This window comes from Microcaecilia unicolor, chromosome 2 (genome assembly GCF_901765095.1).
Source record: "Microcaecilia unicolor chromosome 2, aMicUni1.1, whole genome shotgun sequence".
NCBI classification, from domain to species: domain Eukaryota; kingdom Metazoa; phylum Chordata; class Amphibia; order Gymnophiona; family Siphonopidae; genus Microcaecilia; species Microcaecilia unicolor.
The window spans coordinates 487,328,468-487,353,144 of NC_044032.1; the positions used below are offsets into that span (position 1 = coordinate 487,328,468).

The 24,677-nt window shown below is 43.4% G+C and overlaps 1 protein-coding gene across 1 annotated transcript in view; it reads left to right on the forward strand.

Annotated features, from left to right (window-relative positions):
• The window catches only part of NSD2 (nuclear receptor binding SET domain protein 2), a 505,993-nt gene that overhangs the window by 136,026 nt on the left and 345,290 nt on the right, over nt 1–24,677 (forward strand). Inside the window, exons 9-10 of the mRNA XM_030191106.1 lie at nt 12,215–12,299; nt 13,468–13,592. Coding sequence (XP_030046966.1) covers nt 12,215–12,299; nt 13,468–13,592 — 210 coding nt within the window. The remainder of the gene's footprint in view (nt 1–12,214; nt 12,300–13,467; nt 13,593–24,677) is intronic.

Here is a 24,677-nt window from a genome sequence, read left to right on the forward strand (position 1 = left end):
TGAAATTAGAATGTGGTAGGTTTAAAACAAATTGGAGAGAGTTTTTCTTTATTCAGCGCGTGGTTAGACTCTGGAACTCATTGCCGGAGAAGGTAGTGCGGCAGCTGGCCTTGCTGAGTTTAAAGGGGGTCTGGACAGATTCCTGAAGGAAAAGTCCATTGATTGTTATTAAATTTTGGGGTTTTGCCAGGTTCTTGGGGCCTGGATTGGCCGCTGTTGGAGATGGAGGGCTGGGCTTGATGGACCTTTGGTTTTTTCCCAGCGTGGCAGTGCTTATGTACTTATGCAAATGTCACCCCTACATAATGACTTTAAAGTTTGGTTGTGAAAGGGCAGTAGCATGGATATGAGACTTCTTGATTTAAAGTGCACACATCATTGCAGTTGTGCATCTTTGACTGTAAAGAAACTCTTAAGCTATTTCTGTAGTCTATGTACAAACAGTTACAATCGCTACTGCACTGCTTGTGTCAAGCAAAAAGCCTGAACAAAAATACAGCACTGATATGAGCCTGTTGTGTCAATGCAGAAGGTGTTTCAGTGCAGGTAGTGCACTTTGGTTGGAATTTGACATAGCAGCAGACTTTTTCCTCTGCATAGTGATTCATCAGCACAAAGCTAGTGCAGGTGTTTTGTTCACCAGTGGTAGCACAGGCTTCTGTTATCCTCATTTGAGCCAATGACAACTTCTGTAGGGGGGGGGGGGGGGTCAGCCTTAGGCCAGTGCTTATCAATCTTTTGGTGGCTGAGACCCTACAATTGTGGCCAAATAAAATTGTGCAACCCCCTGGAGGTACAGAATAATATATTTATGGAGACTCCACCCAGGCCGTGACCCCAAAACGCTGGTTTTGTGACTCCATTTGTGATTCTTACCCACTGTTTGAGAAGCTCTTCCTTGCGTTGATTTCACTGCTAATAGAGGCGGCAGATGAGTCCTTCCTATTGGTGTCTATATGTCGGCTGGAGCAGCTATGCTCATTTTTGCAAAAAGATGTTAGCGACTGCAAGAATCTTCCAGGTGTTTAGCACATCAGGACCAAGTTGCAGCACTAACCTCTCAATTTACTGGATTTATCCCTGTGCAGAGAGAAGTGTGTTTCTTCCAGGACCCCATAGGATTTTATTTACCTGCATCTGATATAGAATTGTAGGGGTGACATTTTTTTTTAATCACCTCCTTCCCTGAGGTCTGAGAATCCAAATGGCCTGTAGGATTATCCAGGTCCTAGTTAAATTCCAGAGGAATCATTTCATGAAGGAGGCATTCTTTATAGAATTTCTTCTCCTGTTTGTAATGAATTTCTTAAATTTTTTACCTGAAGTTTGTTCCAAGTTTGAAATGTATTTCAGTTGTATACTGCCCTTTAGAAGATTTTCAGAGTGGTGTACGAATACAAATAAAAAGCTAATATTTAAACAGAGAAAGGGAATCCACAGTAAATAGAATAGATAGGCCAAAGTGCATTTACTAGAAAGTTTCTTTATCCTAAAACAATAAGAACATAGGATTTTGAAACTTATAAAGCTAATAGAAGCTTATAAGGCTACAGTGGCAGTGCCTATGTATGGCTTATTACATGCACGACAGCTTCTTATGCGGCTAATTCCAGTTTCAAATCCAACAGTTGGATTTGAAATACAAAGTACAACCAAACTCCAGGATTCAGCAAAGTACAGCATGGTTATATTTCTGTGGTAAGCGAGTCAGCAGTGAAAAAAAGATAAGAAATGTAGGTAATGTTCCAGCACTCTTCCTGGAACAGATCCCAGGTTGCTAGATCACTTAGGAAAGTGCCCTACAGTTCTATGTTTTCTGCTAGAGTTGTGGCACATCAATTGTACCTAGTTAAATATAGGCTTTTTTACCAGAGACACTAAGAATTTTCCTTTATTCTATCACTCCAGTCCTCTCCCCTTCCCCTCTACAGTCTGAGCTGGTGGCTGTTTATTCTGAAGCAGAGGAGTGCAGAATCTATCTTGTCTACTCAGTTAATGATGTCTTCAACATCTTTCAGATTTTCAGCAGCTTGAATTTCTGCTAGATGACTTGCATGACTTCAAACTTCTGGGTAATGTCCATATTAAGTTGTCAGATGCACCTTGCACTGGTAAAACATTCTTTCTCCTAGGACAAGCAGGCTGCTTGTTCTCACATGTGGGTCGACATCCACGTTGGCCCGGGAACCGGCATTTTGGAAGCAAAATACAAAATAAAAATTCTTTACCAGAGTCTTCTGGCGCGCGTGCAGTGCGGACTGATTTCTTGACAGTCGCGTGAGTGTTTGTTTTTTTCCGTGACGAGGTGTGGCAGGTTCTTCCTGTGCTCCTCGTTAGGCCCGGGAATCAAGAGTCTTTGTTTTCGCGGTGTTTATTCATTTTGTTTAAAAAAGAAAAAAGTTCCTTCCTTTTATTTTTTAGTTTCTTTTTTCCAAATTTTAAGTTTCATTTCTCTTCAGTGGTGGACAATCTGATCCAATTTGACCATGGGGCAACCATTCCAAATTCCTCAGCCACAAAAAGTGCTGATGCCGGATGCATCCCTCCTGGGGTGGGGAACTCATGTAGATGGGCTTCACACTTAAGGAGCCTGGTCCTTTCAGGAAAAAAATTCTTCCGATCAATCTCCTGGAATTGCGAGCGATCTAGAACTCTGAAAGCTTTCAGAGATCAGCTGTCCAACCAAATCATTTTAATTCAGGCAGACAATCAGGCTGCAATGTATTACATCAACAAGCAGGGGGGCACCGGATCTCGCCCTCTGTGTTAGGAAGCCGTCCAGATGTGGCTTTGGTCGCGCTGTCACAGTATGTTTCTCCAAGCCACTTATCTGGCAGGCGTAAACAGTCTGGCCGACAGCCTCAGCAAGGTAATGCAACCTCACGAATGGTTGTTGAGTTTGGGCATCGCCCGCAAGATCTTCCAAGCGTGGGGCACAACCCTCTGTGAATCTTTTTGCCTCTCGGATCAATGAGGAGGTCTCTCAGTTTTGTTCCAGGCTTCAGGCCCACGACAGGCTAGCGTCAGATGCCTTTCTCCTACATTGGGGAACAGGCCTTCTGTATACATATACTCCCATTCCTCTAATAGGGAAGACTTTGCTGAAACTCAAGCAAGACCGTGGAACCATGATTGTGATTGTTCCCTTTTTGCCACGCCAGATTTGGTTTCCTCTTCTTCTGGAGTTGTCCGAGAAACCGTGGAGATAGGAGTGTTTTCCAATCCTCATCACCTAGAACGAGGGGTCACTTCTGCATCACAACCTCCGGCCTGGATGTTAAGACCTTAGAATTCGCGTCCTTGGGTCTTTCAGAGGGTGTCTTCCGAGTCTTGCTTGCTTCCAGGAAAGATTCCACTAAGAGGTATTACTCTTTTAAATGGAGGAGGTTTGCTGTCTGGTGTGAGAGCAAGGCCCTAGATCCTCTTTCTTGTCCTACACAGACCCTGCTTGAATACCTTCTACACTTGTCAGAGTCTGGTCTCAAGACAAACTCCATAAGGGTTCACCTCAGTGCAATTAGTGCTTTTTATCGACGTGTAGAGGGTAAGCCTATCTCTGGACAGCCTTTAGTTGTTTGCTGTTCATTTCATAAGAGGATTGCTTTTGTCAAAGCCCCCTGCTCCATCAGTGTCGTGGGATCTCAACGTCGTTCTCACCCAGCTGATGAAACCCCCTTTCGAGCCACTAAATTCCTGCCATCTGAAGTACTTGACCTAGAAAGTCATTTTCTTGGTGGCTGTTACTTCAGCTTGTAGGGTCATTGAGCTTCAGGCCCTAGTGGTGGATGCACCTTATACTAAGTTTCATCACAGAGTAGTCCTCTGCACGCACCCTAAGTTCCTTCCAAAGGTGGTGTTGGAGTTCCATCTGAACCAGTCTATTGTCTTGCCGACAGTTTTTCCCCGTCCTCATGCCCGACCTGGCGAAAGTAGTTTGTACACCTTAGACTGCAAGAGAGCATTGGTCTTTTACGTGGAGTGGACGAAGCTCTTCAGACAGTCCGCCCAGTTGTTTCTTTCAATCCCAAGAGGAGGGGAGTTGCCATCGGGAAACGCACAATCTCCAATTGGCTAGCAGATTACATTTCCTTCACTTACACCCAAGCTAGGCTGACTCAGGAGGGCCATGTCACGGCTCATAATGTTAGAGCCATGACTGCGTCGGTGGCTCAAGAGATTTGCAAGGCTGCAACGTGGTCATCAGTTCATACATTCACATCTTACCACTGCCTTCAGCAGGATACCCGACACAACAGTCGTTTTAGGCAGTCAGTGCTGCAGAATCTGTTCGGGGTTTAGAATCCAACTCCACCCCCCCAGGCCCATTTTGTTCTGTTCCAGGCTGCACTGTCAGCTAGCTGTATATAGTTTCAGTTCAATGTATGTTATGTCCTCGCCGTTACGAGGCCCAGTTGTCCAATGTTCATTGTTTTGAGTGAGCCTGGATGATAGGGATACTCCACATGTGAGAAGAAGCAGCCTGCTTGTCCTCGGAGAAAGCGAAGATACTTACCTGTGGCAGGTATTCCCCGAGGACAGCAGGCTGATTGTTCTCACAAACCCTCCCACCTCCCTTTTGGAGTTGTAGTGTGTTATTTTATATGCTTTTTGATTTAACTGAGGAGACGCGCGACGGGCAGGAAATCAGTCCTTGCATGCGCAGTGTGTGCTGCATGCACGCAAGAAGACTTTTTTTTTTTTTTTTTTTTTTTTGTATTTTGCTTGCAACATGCTGGTTCCCGGGCTGACCCGGACGTCGACCCACATTTGAGAACAATCAGCCTGCTATCCTTGAAGAATACCTGCTACAGGTAAATATCTTCACTTTATTGACACGGTTAGACAGCTACTGCTAAGGATCGCGGTACCACACCACAGCTTTTCTCTGCATTACTTCCAGAGTCTCCATCATCTAAACAAATGCGCATATATCCCAGTATAACTTTGTACACTTGGGCAGTCACAAAGAGCAGCTTTCATAAAGTTACTGCAACCAAAGTAGGCTGTCAGTGTTCAACCTAAGCAGCTTTCTTCCTTTGGTCTTTGTTGTCCAAACTTTACCAGTTCCTTTCATCAAAAAGTATCTTGCCCTAACTGTTAAGGGTGTTGTGTGCATTTTTTTCCTGTAGGAATGGCAGATTAAGGGTTCCTGAATACTCTGCATCCTCAAATCTGGCTACCATATTTGATTTTTCAGGCCTTCCTGAAAGAGACTCGGCTACCTCAAGCTCACACTCATTCACTTCACGAAGAAGTGCTTGTTCTGCAAGCCATTTTGATAGAGCCTATTTAGATACAGGAAAAGAAAGATGGGTTCTATTCCAGGTATTTTATTCCCAGAAACAGGAAGATTATGTCCCATCTTGGACCTTAGACTTCAACCTATTTCTTTTTAATTTGAATTTCAAAATGAACATTCCTCTCTGTTATCTCCTCTTACATCAAATGGCACTGGCTGTGTTCATTGGATGTTGGGGATTTATATCAACTCCAGGATGTATCATTTTATTTTGCAAATAAGCAATTTATGTAATTCCCTTCAGCCTCTCCTTGACCTCTTAGATTTTCATCAAATGTCTCATGGCCTTAGCTGCTCATCTCCACAAACAAGAGCATCTAGTTTTTTCATACCTTGATGATTGGCTGCTGCTATCTTTATGAAAAGTTTTTGCCTTTTTCTAATAGTTTACCTCTTTTGAAACCTTGAAGGTATTAACTTCAAGAAGTTATCTTTTATCCATCTTAAAAGTAGTACAGATGTACAAAGATTACATTCATAGGAGCTTTTATAGACTTGGAACAGGAGCGAGTTTCATCCACAAAACAGAATTCAGAAGTGGAGTGGAGAAGTGGCCTAGTGGTTAGGGTGGTGGACTTTGGTCCTGGGGAACTGAGGCACTGAGTTTGATTCCCCACTTCAGGCACAGGCAGCTCCTTGTGACTGGGCAAGTCACTTAACCCTCCATTGCCCATGTAAGCCGCATTGAGCCTGCCATGAGTGGGAAAGCGCGGGGTACAAATGTAACAAAAAAAAAATACACTTAGCACAATGACCCAGTTCTTACCATGCATCACAGCCAGGATCTAGTTGGGATACATAGAAACACAGAAGAATGAAGGACGATAAAGACCATATGGCCTATCCTGTCTACCTGCTTGTCATCTCCTCTTTCTTCCTCTCCCTTAGAGATCCTTTGTACTTGTCCAAGCTTTCCTGAATTCAGATGCAGTATTCGTCCTCCACAACCTCCACCGGGAGGCCATTCCATGAGTTCACCACCCTTTCTGTTGAAGTATTTTCTCTGGTTACTTCTGAGTTTGTTCCCTTTCACCTTTTGTTCTTATGCCGCCTCATTCCAGAGCTTCCTTTCAACTGTGTATTTATTCTACAGATGTGTTTGAACATCTGTATCATTTCATCCCTGTTTCACCTTTCTTCCAAGAATACATATTGATATCTTTACATCTGTCTCCCTACACTTTATGATGAAGACCACTAACCATTTTAGTAGCTACCTTCTGGATTGGCTCCATCCTGTTTCGTTTTGAAGGTGCTGTCTCAAGAATTTTACTCAGTACTCTAAATGAGCTCTCACCTGAGACTTATACAGAGTTATTGACTTGCCTCAAAATGAGAGAGCTACAATTGGACCTCAAATTCTGATGGTCGGCCTAGCGTATCCAGTCTTTTATATACTAAAGTGTACTGCTTTCATCTCATGATATAGTGCTTGACTTCTGAAATCAGCATGATCAAGGTATCTATTTTGTACCACTGCAACATTAACGTTCTATGAGGTTCTTCCATCATAGGCTGTGGGGTTCCCTTAGGAATGTTCCACTTCAGTTTGGAATTGAAAGATTGCCCATGCTTTACTGGATCAATCAGTGCTGATACTTATGTACATAAGTAATGCCACACTGGGGAAAAGACCAAGGGTCCTTCGAGCCCAGGATCCTGTCCACAACAGCGGCCAATCCGGGCCAAGGGCACCTGGCAAGCTTCCCAAACGTACAAACATTCTATACATGTTATTCCCGGAATTGTGGATTTTTCCCAAGTCCATTTAGTAGCAGTTTATGGACTTGTCCTTTAGGAAACCGTCTAACCGCCTTCACCACGTTCTCCAGCAACGAATTCTAGAGTTTGTTTACGCGTTGGGTGAAGAAAAATTTTCTCTGATTTGTTTTAAATTTACTACACTGTAGTTTCATCGCATGCCCCCCTAGGCCTAGTATTTTTGGAAAGCGTGAACAAACGCTTCACATCCACCTGTTCCACTCCAATCATTATTTTATATACCTCTATTATGTCTCCCTCAGCCATCTCTTTTCCAAGCTGAAAAGCCCTAGCCTCCTTAGTCTTTCTTCATAGGGAAGTCGTCCCATCCCCTCTATCATTTGTCGCCCTTCGCTGCACCTTTTCCAATTCCACTATATCTTTCTTGAGATGCGGCGACCAGAATTGAACACAATACTCAAGGTACGGTCGCACCATGGAGCGATATAACGGCATTATAACATCCTCACACCTGTTTTCCATACCTTTCCTAATAATACCCAACATTCTATTCGCTTTCCTAGCCGCAGCAGCACACTGAGCAGAAGGGTTCAGTGTATTATCGACGAGGACACCCAGATCCCTTTCTTGGTCCGTAACTCCTAACGTGGAACATTGCATGACGTAGCTATAATTCGGGTTCTTTTTTCCCACATGCATCACCTTGCACTTGCTCTCATTAAACGTCATCTTCCATTTAGCCGCCTAGTCTCCCAGTCTCGTAAGGTCCTTCTGTAATTTTTCACAATCCTGTCGCGAGTTAACGACTTTGAATAACTTTGTGTCATCAGCAAATTTAATTACCTCGCTAGTTACGCCCATCTCTAAATCATTTATAAATACATTAAAAAGCAGCGGTCCTAGCACAGACCCCTGAGGAACCCCACTAACTACCCTTCTTCATTGTGAATACTACCCATTTAACCCCACTCTCTGTTTCCTATCCTTCAACCAGTTTTTAATCCACAATAGGACTTTTCCTCCTATCCCGTGACCCTCCAATTTCCTCTGTACCTTGTCAGTTCTATCAGTACTTTTGAAAATCCAGATACACAATATCAACCAGCTCCCCTTTGTCCACATGTTTGTTTACTCCTTCAAAGAATTGAAGTAAATTGGTCAGGCAAGATTTCCTCACATAAAAGCCGTGCTGACTCGGTCTCAGTAATCCATGTCCTCGGATGTGCTCTGTAATTTTGTTTTTAATAATAGCCTCTACCATTTTCCCCGACACCAGCGTCAGACTCGCCAGTCTATAATTTCCCGGATCTCCCCTGGAACCTTTTTTAAAAATGGGCGTTACATTGGCCACCCTCCAATCTTCCGGTACCATGCTCGATTTTAAGGATAAATTGCATATCACTAGCAGTAGCTCCGCAAGCTCATTCTTCAGTTCTATCAGTACTCTAGGATGAATACCATCCGGTCCAGGAGATTTGCTACTCTTCAGTTTGCTGAACTGCCCCATTACGTCCTCCAGGTTTACCGTGAAGTCAGTAAGTTTCTCCGACTCGGCCGCTTGAAATATCATTTCCGACACCGATATCCCACCTAAATCTTCCTCGGTGAAGACCGAAGCAAAGAATTCATTCAATCTCTCTGCTACGTCTTTGTCTTCTTTAATCGCCCCTTTTACCCCTCGGTCATCCAGCGGCCCAACCGATTCTTTTGCAGGCTTCCTGCTTTTAATATACCCAAAAAAACTTTTTACTATGCTTTTCTGCCTCTAATGCTATCTTTTTTTTCGTAATCCCTCTTGGCCTTCTTTATCTGTGCCTTGCATTTGCTTTGACACTCCTTATGTTGCTTCTTGTTATTTTCAGATGGTTCCTTCTTCCATTTTCTGAAGGCATTTCTTTTAGCCCTAATAGCTTCCTTCACCTCACTTTTCAACCAGGCCGGCTGTCTGTTGGAGATCTGTCTTTTCTAATTAGTGGAATATGTTTGGCCTGGGCCTCCAGGATGGTATTTTTGAACAGCGTCCATGCCTGTTGTACAGTTTTTACCCTCTCAGTTGTCCCCCTAATTTCCCCCCCCCCCCCACCCCCCACCTTTCTTCTTTTCCACCGGCCATCATGTTTTTGTTTACAAGCAAGAATGTTCAGATTATCATTGATTATGCTGTGAAGCATATTTGATTTCCAGTTGTATATAAATGCAGGCCGCAGACAGAACCACCTACACGAGCTTAGCAGGTTTCTTCAGCTGCAGAATCATCTCTAAATCATTAAACCCTACAGAACATTTTTTTCTATTGGGGTGCTCGTCAAATGGATCCATTTGCTGGTAGTGAAAATGCAGAATTGCTGATCTGTTGTTCAATGTACATAACACCAGGTAGCCTAATGAGGTATGCGTGAGCAATAAACAGCTTAGCGCTTCCTTTTATGCTTATCCACCTGTTTGTCTAAATCAGTGGTTCCCAAACTTGGTCCTGGAGGCACCCCAGCCAGTCAGGTTTTTAGGATACCTATAATGAATATTCTTGAGATAGATTTGCATGCACTATCTCCACTGCATGCAAATCTATCTCATGAATACTCATGAAAACCTGACTGGCTAGGGTGCCTCCAGGACCAGGTTTGGGAACCACTGGTCTAAATTAAAAAGCTGCACAAACTTCAAGAGACCAGCACAATGATTCTCATAGCATCGTACTGGCCTTATCGGAACTTCTTTCAACTTGGTGTTTCACTTAAGGTCAAAATTCCTTTCTGTATAAACCAAATACTTTAATGCAATACCTGTACCACCTTTAGCACCTAGGGCTGCAAACGTCCTCTGTGCACATCTGTCCAATCATTTTCATCTTCATGAGGGGAACTTCTTATGTCAAATCCACAAGTATAGAGGCCTCATTTTCCATAGGATTTTGGTATCACTGTTTGATCCCATGGCAGCTTCATCATTGAACCCAGAAAGGTCTGTATCTGGTAGCAGTTACCTTGGCTAAAAGAACCAGTGAATTTCAAGCCTTTGTTGCCTATGAACCATATACCCAGTTTTGTCATAATAGTTGTCCTACATTCTCATCCTGAATTTTTTCACTATTGCATGTGAATGAAGAAATAATGGTGCTATGCTTTATCTAAACCATTGGAACATCCACATGAGAATTCCCTCCGCACTGCAGCTGGTTGGGACTTTGAGACACTAACCAGTCTTCAGTCAGAGAGGTGCATTAAGTTACAGTGCTGCCCAATCTGTCTTTGTGTTCTGTGCAACTCTGGCTTTGTCTGATAAGGCCCATTTATGTGCCTTATTACAGTACATATGGAGACAGTAAAGCTTATATTTGAGGTGTTTACTATAGACAGGATTAATCAGGCATACTGTACATAATCTTTCACCTCCCCAAGAATTGCAGTATTCTGAACCATGAAACTGAGGGGACTGAGGCAATCAGTACAAGTGATCAGAACTGTATATGCTCAGACCTTTTCACTAACCGAGCTCTAGGAGTCCTGTGCAGAAAGTTACCACAGGCAGATGTGCACATTGTGGCCATTAACATGTGCAATCTACACACATGTTAACGGCCGCACAATGCCGATAACTCATTCAGTTAAAATGCATGCTAAAGAGGCTGTTAGTGAAGCCGCTGCAATGTAGGGGCGCTTCCGAGGGAGCACAATGTAAGAAATTCCACCCCCTGCTCCCGACATAGCTTTCCTCATCAGCCCAAAATCCATGATGGTCTAGCAGTGCCCTGCTCCTTATATTAAAACAGAAATCCTTGTTGGTCTAGCATCCCTAATCCTCCCCTTCCGCCACCCTTATATTAAAAAAATTCCCTGGTGTCTAGTGGAATCTTCCCTTTGTTTGGCAGACTGGCCCTGCTTGATGCATCCCAGTATGCACTACACAGGTGCTGATATTTTCCAAGATGAGACAGAGGCAGGAGTGTGTAGGCATTGCTCTTGCCTTTTTAATGTATGCTTAAGGTGGGGGGGGGGGGGTTATTTAACACCTGGGTAGGGGGTTTGGGTTGTGGAGGAGGGAGTGGGGCCTTTGATAAAGTTGTAGGGATGCAGACTAGCGGCTTGGTTTTGTTTTTTTTTGTTAAATGTCCTTCCTGTTGTGCATGAGCCAGTCACTGCTCGCACACTGAAAGGGAGAAGGACATTTTTGCAACAAGATGATTATTGCTGCATTTTTAACACAACAGTAATTTGAATGCTCATTGATTACTTAACAGCCACCGTATATTTTTTTCATTAATTTTGCAGTAGAAACTGCACACAGATTCATCAGCACTTAGTTCTACAGGTTGGCTTTCTGTATTGGGCCCCTAGGAGACCTATTCTTCCCTGGTGCCATGGATAATTCCATCTACTTCTGTGTCTGTCTTGTCTTACTGCTTACAGAGAGAGTACTATTTTGCTTTCTCCAACTCTCTCATTTTCCTTTTGACCAGCAGAGGGAATAGAAAACTTTGCTAACATTAGATGAGGACTTAACTGTTGATGTTTTGGCCTGTGGCAACCCCAAATAACACTCAAATTCCTGCTGGGTGAAACTATAGAGTGGTGTATTTGTGGTGTTGCATTTACTTTATATGGATGACAAAAATTGAACCAAAAAGATTAGAGTTCTCATATTTGTGCGGTTGTGTTCCACTGAGGTCAACATTCACTTTTTAAAGTTTTAGTGCTATATAGGTATTAGAACATAAGAATAGCCATACTGGGTCAGACCAATGGTCCATCTAGCCCAGTATTCTGCTTCTAACAGTGGCCAATCCAGGCCAGAAATACCTGTCAGAAACCCAAATAGTAGCAACATTCAATGCTATAATCAATCCCAGGGCAAGCAGTGGCTTCCCCCATGTCTATTCTTTTGGAGTACAGTTGAAATGCATCCAGAATATGTTACCAAGATTAGATGACTAGTCAAGTGCTTTAACCTTCTTTAAAGTTGGTTTACTCATGCTTAGTGTAGGTGAAGAGAGGTACATAAAATAATGTTAAATTTATTCAATTGTTTTAAAGGAAACATTAAATGAGAAATTTAAAGTGCTACAGTATGAATTGTAACTAAATTACGGGTGGCAAATTACTCACATTAACAAAATTCCAGAAGTAATCTAAATTTCTACCCCATTGGTGCTAAAGTTAGTGTTTATTACTTTGTCATATATTTTTTTTTTTGTAGCAGAGGGAAACAAGCACTGACAAAACAACAAAATCAAATAACTCTAAGGTCCCTGAAACTGCCTCTTCCCTAAAGAACCAGTCAGGTAAAGTAGTCAGATGTGTTTTTTTTTTTTTTTTTTATTTAACTAGTAGTAATGCTTTATTTTTCTGTTTTGTTTTTCTTAAGCAATACTTTGGTCTGTTTGATATTTACATGAAAGCCTAATGCATATATAAATTAAACAATCACATAAACAGGAAATGTACTTACTACTCAGCTGTCTTCATAGATTTGTATCTTCTCCAATTCCTTTAAATGTTTGTGGAGGAACATAATCTTAGGCATGTAGTAGTAAAATATAATCCATCCTACTAGTGATGCATACTTGAAATAAATTTAAAGGGGGCTCTTAATTTTTATTTTTTTTCTTGATCAAATATCTTCCGCTTTTTTTTTGTAAAGACTGTTCAATGATATCTTTTTGTAAGATGAATAAACAGTTTACACTTTAGTCTTTTGTTACTAGTAGAAGTATGGATGAAAGGAATGTGAAGATAGTTATCACCAGCATCCAGTCATAATGACCCTATTTGTAAAGAACTCTGGTTATTTAGCTATTATCCTTGCAATTTAAAACAGATTTTCTGTGCTGGAAAATAATTGCCTGAAAGACTGATTTCTCTTTAAGCTATCAATGAATTCAATGTGTATTTTAAAAAAATGAATAAACTTGAAGTTAAATGTACTATAAAGAGTTGTAAAGGTGTACCTGAAACTGAAAAATTTGAACATGAAGAAATGCAATACATCAATTGTATCGTTGAAACCTGTCGGAATAAGCTTAATTTTTTTAATTGTTCACAAAGGCAGTGTTAAAAATCATCAATTGCGCCAGCATTTTCATTTAAAAAAAAAAAAAATACATTATTCTTCTGTCTTAGCAAAAGTACTTTCTGTACTAGGATAAAATCTCTAAAGATTATTTTCTAGTTCCTTTTTTATTGATCTGCTGTTACAGCAATTGAATGGGTTATGCATATGTTGAAGCAGCTTTTAAAATCACTTAAAATACTGTGTGTTTCCTTGAAGTACGGTTCACTCCTCAAGTGTCTGGAAAAACAGTGAGAGTTCATGCTCCTTGTTCTACCAGCACCAAGAAGACCCAGAAAAATTCCCTCCTCTAGTCAGGAAGAAACTTAAACAAAATGTGAAGGAATATGGCTATTTAAAGCTCCAAATTCACCGTATAAACCCACAACATTATTTTGCAGCAATGAACAATCTATCTGATGCTTGTAAACCACTGAAGAAGCGAATTCGGGCTTCAGCTGCCTCATCGTCCAATCTTGTTCTTAATAAGAGTTCATCTCCTACAGCTTCCTTAACTGAAAATGAGGTAAAATATGGTATTCGCAGGAAAGCTTCATAATTACCAACATGTCTCAAATGTGTTTTATAAAACAAAGTGGTATTAACATAATTTTACTTTTGCGTAGTTTAATAATCTAGATGTGTTGTATAGTTGTGGTCTCTCTTTAATGTCAATGTATATATTTTGATTCATAGGTTATGAATGATTTGTTACATTAGTTGGAAACTTATGATCAGATGCCATAAATTTGTTGTTGTAGCTATCCATGTTTCTGAATTAGATTTGTAATGTATATTGAGGTGTTAGACTGGAAGGTGCTATATATATATATATATCAAAATATCAATTTTTGAATTATGATTAATTACATAGTAGTCTTATAGCACTGTTATGAATACATGATCTGTGGTTGTATAGCTACTAGAGAATTATGAGTAAAGCTTTTTAATCATGTTACAAGTTTTTGATTACTTTCGGTGTTAGATATAATAGCCGTCTGTTAGAAATTTGTTTATAGCCCCATAGACTTAACTGTTACTGAGTGATCCCTTTCCCCAGATATTCTACATCCTTGCTCAGTCAATACGCTAGTTCCATTAATGCATGGTGTTTACCATAGAGCCCATTTTATGCAGTAAACCTTGCAAATAATGCATTTGAATGGCATTATGCATAGTTAGTAAATTAACCCCTATATAAGGTTTGATATTAAATGGTATTGCTCAAAATAAGAGGGGATTTTGTTGTCAACTAGTGGATATTGGTAGATTTAAAACAACAACAAAAAAAATGCGTCTTGTTTAATAAGTTGTCCACAACTACTCTGCAGTAGTTGTTGTTTCCTATTTCTTAGTGGTACCAGTTTGAGCCCCTGTGTAGCATTACCGTATTTCTCATAATTGGTAGTCTTCCCATGTTGTGCTAATCTACTCTCTCAGATGGGTTACAGCTTTTCCATACCTAAATCAATACCTAATCTTTCTGCCACTTAATTACCTCTGCCCTTACTAGTACCTTTTGCATTTGCCCCAAGCATGGCTTAAATTCGGTTAGGGGCCCTTTTACAAAGTAGTGGTAACGCCAGTGCAGGCTTACTGTGCACCAATATGACACTACCTCTGGCCCAACATGGGCACCAGCAGTAGTTTCAGCTTTAGTGCGTGGCATTTCCCGCGCTAAAGAAAATAGGGCATTATTTTCTAGCGCGGCAGTTACCTGGTGGTAATCAGACAGCGCTGTGCACTACCCAGTTACTGCCGGGTTAGCACAGAAGCCCTTACCTGCCACCTCAATAGGTGGTGATAAGTGCTCTCCTTCACATAGCCACGTGGTCTTAGCTATTTTCAGCCTTTTCTACCCCCTGCAGCAAAAACTGCCCCTGTCGCTACACGTGGCCCTTTTTACTGTAGCTTAGTAAAAGGACCCCTTAGTGTTTTTGTTTTCTACCTCTGCTACTAGACTATTCTGTCACTACCACCCTATCAGTAAAGAAGTATTTTCTTTGAACCTCTCTTCTCGTTTTATATTACATTCCCGTTTCTTTGATTTTGATAGTTGCACTATCTTATATTTTTGGGAGTCTGCTAAATATTTTTATGTTCCTATCCTATCCTATTATAAGACTTCTTTTCTAGCAAGTACAGTTTTGAATTCTTTTAAGTATTTTTTTTGTGTACAACTGTTTGCGCTCTATTGAACAAAATAATAAAAAAAAATCTTCATGAGCGATTTCCATGAAGAAAACTTGGAGCAAACTTGGTCCGAAATATTTGCGGCACGAAAAAATTGTAAAGTTTGGCTTTTTATATCTCTGGAATTAAAGGTGTGATAAACGTGAAACTTTGCACACAACAACTTTATCAACACAAGGTTTTTGAATATAAAATTTAATTCTCCTAATATTTTCCATTAGTTCACAAATTGAGTGTAAAGTTATTTTTGCAAAAACGCCAAAAATAGGGTATTTTTAGCCCACTTAAAAAAAAAAAAAAAAAAAAAAGACCTTCTGGAAACTCTTTTTAATCATTTTCATTAGAAAGAGCATGTTTCAAACCCCTTAAAGTAGGGTGCAGAGGGTTCCAATGTATCGTCAAAAATGACACTTAGATCATTTTCCTGGTCAGTGACTCCTAATATGGAACCTTGCATCATGTAGCAGTTTGGGTTCCTCTTTCCCACATGCATCACTTAAATAAGAACATGAGTAGCCATACTGGGTCAGACCAGTGGTCCATTTAGCCCAGTATCTTGTTTTCCAAACAGTGGTCAAGCCAGGTCACAAGTACCTGGCAGAAACCCAAATTGTGGCAACACTTCATACTACAAATCCCAATCAAACAGTTGCTTCCCATGTCTGTCTTAATAGCAGACTACGGACTTTTCCTCCAGGAATTTGCCAAAACCTTTTATGAACCCAGATACGGTAACCGCTGTTAACCACATCCTCCGGCAAAGAGTTCCAAAGCTTAACTATTTGTTGAGTGAAAATATATTTCCTCCTATTTATTTTAAAAGTATTTCTATGTAACTTCCTCAAGCGTCCCTTAGGTTTTGTATTTTTGGAACTAGTAAAAAAAAAAAAATCAGTTTACTTCTACTCATTCTACACCACTCAGGATTTTGTAGACCTCAATCATATATCCCCTCATCCGTCTCTTTTCCAAGCTGAAAATCTCTAACCTCCTTAGCCTTTCCTCATGTTAGAGGAGTTCCATCCCTTTTATCATTTTGGTCGCTCTTCTTTGAACCTTTTCTAATTTTGCTATATATTTTTTTGAGATACGGCGACCAGAACTGAACACAATATTCAAGGTGCGGACGCACCATGGAGCAAGGCATTATAGTCTTTTCGGTCTTATTTACCATCTATTTCCTAATAATCCCTAGTATCCTGTTTGCTTTTGTGGCTGCTGCTGCACACTAAGCAGTATATTTCAGCGTATTATCTACAACACCCACTTGCTTATATTAAATGTCATCTGCCATTTGGATGCCCAGCCTTGTTAGTTCATTTTGTGATTTAACAGCTTTGAATAACTTTGTGTCATCGGCAAATTTAATTTCCTCACCAGTTATTCCCATGTCTAGATAATTTATAAATATGTTAAAAAGTAGCAATCAACGCGGAATCCTACTATCAACCCATTTCTATTGAAAATACTATTTAACCCTATTTTCTGTTTTCTGTCTTTTAACCAGTTTTTAATCCACAATAAAACACTACTTCCTATTATTTTGCCTGGCACCGATGTCTGACTCACCGGTCTGTAATTTCTCAGACCACCCCTGCAACCCTTTTTAAAAATCGGTGTTACATTGGCCACCCTCTAATCTTCTGGTACCTTGCTTGATTTTAAAGACAAATTGCATATTACTAACCATAGTTCTGCAAGTTCATTTTTCAATTCTTTCAATACTCTGGGATGTATACCATCCGGTCCAGGCGATTTGCTTCTCTTCAATTTGTCAAATTGCCCCATTACATTCTCCAGGTTTACAGAGAGTTTCTCTATCTCGTTAGTATTGAACACCATTTCTGGCACCAGTATCCCACATATTTCTCGGTGAAGACCGAAGCAGAGAATTTTATTTATTTATTTATTTTTTGTTAAATTTGTACCCCGCGCTTTCCCACTCATGGCAGGCTCAATGCGGCTTACATGGGGCAATGGAGGGTTAAGTGACTTGTCCAGAGTCACAAGGAGCTGCCTGTGCCTGAAGTGGGAATCGAACTCAGTTCCTCAGGACCAAAGTCCACCAATTAATTTAATCTCTCCGCTATGGCCTTGTCTTCACTGAGTTGCCCCCTTTACCCCCCTGTCGTTTGTAATTTTTTAGAGCATATATTCCTTGCATTTAGTAACATCAATATGCTTTTTTTATTCTGGATTGTGCATTAGGCTGGCATAATGTCCACAGAGTAGGACAGTATCTGGACTCCTTTTCTTTGTTTTAGTAAAAATCTGTATCGTGTGTGTCTCGTAACACCTCAATCGTTCTTGCTCTTGTTACTTGTGCACGGTTTGTATAAGCATAAAAGCTGGTAATCATAATTTTTTTAATACATTCTCACAGTGGTCCTGACTCAGAGGATATTTAACTACATAGACTGCATAGACTTGGGAACCTGAACATGCCAGGTTTGTTTAGAAGTCCTTGTTAAAATGGATAAGTTGTCAGCCTGTGTTTGCAGTTCCTGGGACTTGGAGGTTAATAATCTCCTGGAGGTTTAGCAGAGGGCTGTTGATTGCATGCTCTGACAATCCCCAGTGGGCCTCATTGGTTCACATTCACATAACCAAATGTTAGCTTTCGGTTCTGTCTTTGGCTTAAACTAGGTTATAAGTTTTGACTGTAGCTTCGGTTTCAGCCAATAGTGGTTAGACAGTTTCGGTAGCAACTCTGACAATCCCCAGTGGGCCTCATTGGTTCATATTCACACAACCAGCATTAATTTTCGTCTCTGGCTTCGGCTGAAACTAGGTGATAAGTTTTGACTGTAGATTTGGTTTCGGGCAAAAGTGGTTAAACAGTTTCAATATCAGTTTGGGTTTCAACTGAAACTGAATAAAGCAATTTGGTCGATTAGTCTCTAAACCCCAAGCTATGACGCCTTCCCTCCAGGGGCGTAGCCAGAAAACAGATTTTGGGTGGGCCTAGGCAAGAAGTGGGTGGGCACCAAGTGTTCTCTCTCTCCCCCAACCACCACAAAAAAAAAACTGGCAGGGAAACGCTTCTTTCCACCTTGGCAGTCTGCAGCACGCATGCGCTGAAAACTAAGCATGTGCAAGTGCTGGTATCATGGAGAGTAGCATTTTCATTTCCATCAGACGGAAGTCTTCAGCTGGTGGAGCTTAGGATCCTCACCAGCTACCGTTAAATGTGTGCTACTGTTGGGTGGGCCTGAGCCCAAATTAGGTGGGCCCTTGCCTACCCAGGCCCACCTGTGGCTACGCCACTGCTTCCCTCCATTCCTCTCCCCTAATTGGTTTGTAAAAGATAGGTTCATAATATAATGCAAAATTTCAAATAATTATTGTAGTGGAGGAGTAGCTGGATGGTTAAAGCAGTAGGTTGAAAATCAAGAAACCCAGGTTCAAATCCCACTGCCACTCCTTGTAGCCTTGGACAAGTCACTTAGGAACATAAGAATAGCCAATGTATATAAGAACATAAGATTCAAAATGTATCAAATAAACCAGCCATAATCCATGCAGGGTCTTAAAATATTGCCAACCATTTAAACCTAATACATTAGGCCATAGGAAGCTATTGAAGGACTCTAAACCTAGGGACACATGAGCTCTCATCTTAAACATTCCCACAGTCCTCACAGCTGTATTCTGCAGATTAACCACATCTGGGACTTCTGTATAACTCATAGGCAGTGTTAAAGTTCAGTTTAGTTAACACCATGACTTGTGCTGCTGTCACCAGATCTATCTATATGAGAGAGTTAATACTGTCTCAGTATCCTGAGCTTTACAAATGCTAACTGACTTCTGATATTTGCAGTCACATCCTCAATGCCAGGTTGATCCAAGTTCTTAACTTTCAGTTGGTGCATCCAATGTAACTATTCCTGCTCCCTTTTAACCACTTGTTGTAACTCTGGTTCCCTAGCCACATGGTACCCTTTGTCTTCCTTATAGTCACTTTTAATCTATACCACTGGAACCAATCCATCACTGCATCCCAGTGGTTCTCAACATTTCTGTTGCGACACATCTAACAGATAATGTTCATGTGCATGATACACTGAGCACTATAATTCGCAGCTGAACAAAGAAAAAATCTCTCTATATAAAAGGCAACACCAACGTTCTATGAAGCCTCCAGCTGGAAGTGTGAAGGGGGCGAGATATCCGTTTTCCCTATGAGTGTCTGCCCCGCCCTCTCTGTAACACAGTCAGTGAAGGAAAACAGCAGAGCACGAATTCAAATCACTGGCTCTGTAACAGTGAAGGACTCAGAGGGGGGAGGGGAGAGAGGCCAGAGGGCAGGGACACACACACTCCCACATGCACACAGAAGAAAACATTGCTAGCCCCCGTTTCATTTGCATCAGAAACGGGGCTTTTTTACTAGTCCTATATATTGTTTCACTGCTGCTGATAGTGATGTAAGAAAAATGCTATGCAATTGTGTTGACTGCTGGGGTGGAGGAGAGGGGTGCACTATAGGCCTGCAACATTTCCAGTTGAGGCTGATGACGAGTAGGGACTAGTTATGGAGATTAAGTATTTGACTTCCTGGTTCTCAATCCACCACACACATGTTAAGAAAAGCACAAGGGTGCTGTCTGTCAAATTTTTGTTCACACACGTGTGTTTCAACACACTGGTTGAGAGACACTGCTCTATCAAAATGCTGATTTATAACATCCAAACTTGCTTTTCTCCACTGTATAATATCTGAATATGATTGGCCAACAGATTGTGAGTACAGCCAGCTTGTTGACTGTCGTACAGGGGTTAGCTATAGATATTAAATAAAAACAAAGATAAATTAAATTTGACCCCTGTGGTACTCGCACATCAATCCCCATGATCTCACAGCCACATTGGAGCCTATGTTATAACCAAAATCCAAATGATTTAAACACTACTCCTAATTCCTAACTTTTACAGCTTCTATAATTCATGATTATTAAATTAAATACTGATAATTCAATCTGTAGTAAGATTGTCCATCCACAGTCATTTGACCATAGGAATAAATCATTCAGTACCGATAGTAATATAGTTTTGGTCTCATGGTGCTGCCTGATAATGAGATTGATTGATGGTCTTATAACTTGTGCAACTCCCTAAGTTCTGTAATCTTCATTGGTTACCAATTAATGTATTGAGTTTAAAACTCTATTATGTATATATTTCTTCCTAGGCAGGCCATCACTTATTTATATTCTGTTATTGAATACTATGTCCCAACCCAGAATTTATATCTACTACTACTACTACTACTTAGCATTTCTATAGCGCTGCCAGGGTTACGCAGCGCTGTACAAGTTTAAACACGGGGAGGGACAGTCCCTGCTCAAGAGAGCTTGCAATCTAACGGTAACAGACTACGTAGTCAGTGTAGGTAACAGGAATGGGGAAGATGGTTAGGCGCCAAAAGCAAGGGAGAAGAGATGGGCCTTGAGTAAGGACTTGAAGATGGGCAGGGAGGGCGCATGGCGTATGGGCTCAGGAAGTCTGTTCCAGGCATAAGGTGCTGCGAGGCAGAAGGGGCGGAGTCTGGAGTTAGCGGTGGTGGAGAAGGGTACAGATAGGAGTGATTTGTCCTGAGAGCGGAGGTTACGGGTGGGAACATACGGGGAGAGGAGGGTAGAGAGGTAATGGGGGGCAGCAGATTGAGTGCACTTGAAGGTCAATAGAAGAAGCTTGAACTGTATACGGTAGTGGATTGGGAGCCAGTGAAGCGACTTGAGGAGGGGGGTGATATGAGAGTATTGGTTCACGCGGTAGATAAGACGTGCGGCGGAATTTTGGACAGATTGAAGGGGGGATAGGTGGCTAAGCGGGAGGCCAGCGAGGAGAAGGTTGCAATAGTCAAGACGAGAGGTAACGAGCGAGTGGACGAGGGTGCGGGTGGTCTGTTCAGAGAGGAAAGGGCGAATTTTGCTAATATTATAGAGGAAGAAGCGACAGGTCTTAGCTGTCTGTTGGATATGGGCAGAGAAGGAGAGGGTGGAATCGAAGATGACTCCGAGATTGCGTGCTGAAGAGACGGGGAGGATGAGGGTGTTGTCAACAGAGACGGAAAGTGGGGGAAGAGGAGAAGAGGGTTTGGGTGGAAAGATAAGGAGCTCAGTCTTTGCCATGTTCAGTTTCAGATGCCGGTTGGACATCCAGGCAGCGATGTCGGAAAGGCAGGCTGAAACTTTGGCCTGGGTTTCAACTGTGATGTCGGGAGTGGAGAGGTAAAGCTGGGTGTCATCGGCATAGAGATGGTACTGGAAACCATGACATGAGATCAACGAGCCAAGGGAAGAGGTGTATATTGAGAAGAGAAGCGGTCCAAGGACAGATCCTTGGGGAACCCCAACAGAGAGCGGGATGGGGGTGGAAGAGGAGCCATTAGAAGATACTCTGAAGGTGCGTTGGGAAAGATACGAGGAGAACCAGGAGAGGACGGAGCCCTGGAACCCAAATGAGGACAGTGTGTCAAGAAGTAAATTATGATTGACGGTGTCAAAGGCGGCGGATAGGTCGAGGAGGATGAGGATGGAGTAATGGCCTTTGGATTTGGCGAGGAACAGGTCATTGCAGACTTTAGAGAGTGCTGTTTCTGTCGAGTGTAGTGGGCGAAAGCCAGATTGAAGCGGGTCGAGGACAGCCTGAGAGGAGAGGAAATTAAGGCAGCGGCTGTGGACAGCGTGTTCAAGTAATTTGGAGAGGAAGGGTAGAAGAGAGATGGGGCGGTAGTTGGAGGGACAGGTGGGGTCAAGTGATGGTTTTTTGAGAAGTGGTGTGACTACTGCGTGCTTGAAGGTGTCAGGGACAGTAGCAGTGGAGAGAGAGAGAGGTTGAGGATGTGACAGATTGAGGGGATAACTGTAGGAGAGATGTTGGTAAGCAGATTGGTGGGAATGGGATCCGAGGAACAGGTGGTGCACTTGGAGGAAGAAAGAAGGCGAGCAGTTTCCTCTTCGGTGATCTCAGGGAAGGAGGAAAAGGAGGCCGGGTTAGGTTGGTTGAGGGAGTGGGTTAAGAAGTCACAGGGAGGAGAAGGCTTGGAAGTGAATTCAAGATTGATCTTCTGCACTTTATCGCGGAAGTGGTCAGCTAGTGATTGAGGAGAGAGTGAGGGAGGGGTGGGAGCGGAGGGTACTTTAAGTAGGGAGTTGAGGGTGGCAAAGAGGCGACGAGGGTTGGAGCCAAGAGAATTGGTTAATTGAGAATAATATTCCTGTTTGGCAAGGAATAGGGAGGACTGGAAGGAGGATAGCATGAATTTGTAATGGGTGAAGTCTGATAGGGTGCGAGATTTCCTCCAGAGTCGTTCAGCAGATCGGGTGCAGGAGCGAAGGTAACGGATGCAGGGGGTTAACCAGGGCTGCGGATTAGTGCGCTTAGTGGGGCGAGAGACAGATGGTGCTAGGGTATCCAGAGCGGTGGAGAGAGTTTCATTGTAGGTAGAGACAGCCGTGTCGACAGATTCAGAAGACGAGATGGAAGGGAAGAGATTGGAGATGTGGGAGGATAGGGTAGGGGGGTCGACAGCTTGGAGATTCCTGAAGGCCGTGGTTATAGTTGGGCGAGGTTGAGGGGGAGGGTGATGAAGAGGGCTGTCCATTCCCCTGCTGGTGGCGGTGAGCCCATGAGCAGGTCTCCACCTGTCTCGAGGGCTCCCGTGGTACAGCCCCCCCCCCCCCGGGATCGACCCCTCTTCGGACCCCCCCCCCTCTTCGGACCCGGACCCGAGGAAGCGTTTGGATTCGACGTCTTCCTCTTCAGTACCGGGGGGTACTGATGCCGTGTGTCGTGCGAAGGCAAAGAAGCACCAGCATCAGTCGCCCTCCAAGCGTGGTATCGAGAGCTCTGGGTCGCCGGTACCACCGGCACCCAAGCGTCGACATCGGGAGGACCGCTTACCCTCCATTCAGGAGGTGTCGATGCGTTCCCCTGTGGACAGCCCGGTACCGCCTCCATCCCCGGAACAGGTTCGTAGCTCGACGCCAGTACCGGCCCCACAGCCTTTCTCCACAGCCTCTCTGAACGAGAGCCTCATGGCTGTCCTTCCGGTGGATCCTGGAGGAGCTGTTTCGCCCTTCTCCGGTACCGGGGGTGATTGCGCAGCCGGTGCCGTCGAGTGAGGCGACGGCTGGGCCCTCGTCTGCTGTGAGGACGCCCGCCCCGGTACCGCTTGCGGTGCTGGTGCCGGCCGCCTCCCAGGAGGGCTCCCCGACGACGTCTATGGAGGGAGCTCCATCGCCCCTCGCCACGGGAGTCCTCGACGCTCCCACCGTGGCCGTGTTTCCACGGAGTCGAGGCGGGCACAGCTTCGGACCGAAGTCCACCAGCTGGTGTCCGACACGGATGAGGAGGCCTCGTGGGAAGCAGAGGAAGACGTCAGATATTTCTCTGACGAGGAGTCTGACGGTCTTCCTTCTGATCCTACTCCCTCGCCTGAAAGACAGCTTTCTCCTCCGGAGAGTCTTTCGCGGCCTTTGTCCGGGAAATGTCTACGGCAATTCCCTTTCCAGTGGTCACGGAGGATGAGCCGAGAGCTGAGATGCTGGAGCTCTTGGACTATCCTTCGCCACCTAAAGAATCATCCTCAGTACCCATGCATCATGTCTTCAAAAAGACGTTGCTGGCGAACTGGGCGAAACCTTTAACTACGCTCCACATCCCCAAGAAGATCGAATCTCAATATCGGATCCATGGGGACCCGGAGTTGATGCGGACTCAGTTGCCACACGACTCTGGTGTGGTGGATCTGGCCCTCAAGAAGGCCAAGAGCTCTAGAGAGTATGCTTCGGCGCCCCCGGGCAAAGACTCTAGAACCTTGGACTCTTTTTGGCGGAAGGCCTACCATTCTGCAATGCTGATCGCCAAGATCCAGTCCTACCAGCTCTACACGAGCATTCACATGCGGAACAATGTGCGGCAGTTGGCGGACTTGGTCGACAAGCTCCCTTCTGAGCAGGCCAAGCCTTTTCAGCATGTGGTCAGGCAGCTGAAGGCGTGTAGGAAATTCCTGGCCATGGGGGTCTTTGACTCTTTTGATGTTGCATCCAGGGCCATGCGCAGGCTCTCATGGCTGCGCGCCTCCGACCTGGAAAATCGAATCCAGCAGCGGATTGCGGATGCCCCTTGCCGGGGGGACAATGTTTTTGGGGACAAGGTCGAACAGGTGGTTGAACAGCTCCACCAGCGGGATACCGCTTTCGACAAGTTCTCCCGCCGGCCGCCTTCAGTCTCTACCTCTTTGGGTAGACGTTTTTATGGGGGAAGGAGGACGGTTCCCTATTCTTCCGGTAAGCGTAGGTACAATCCTCCTTCCCGCCAGCCTGCTGCTCAGGCTAAACCCCAGCGTGCTCGCTTTCGTCAGCAGCGCGCGCCTCAGGCCCCTGCGGCTTCCCAGCAAAAGTCAGGG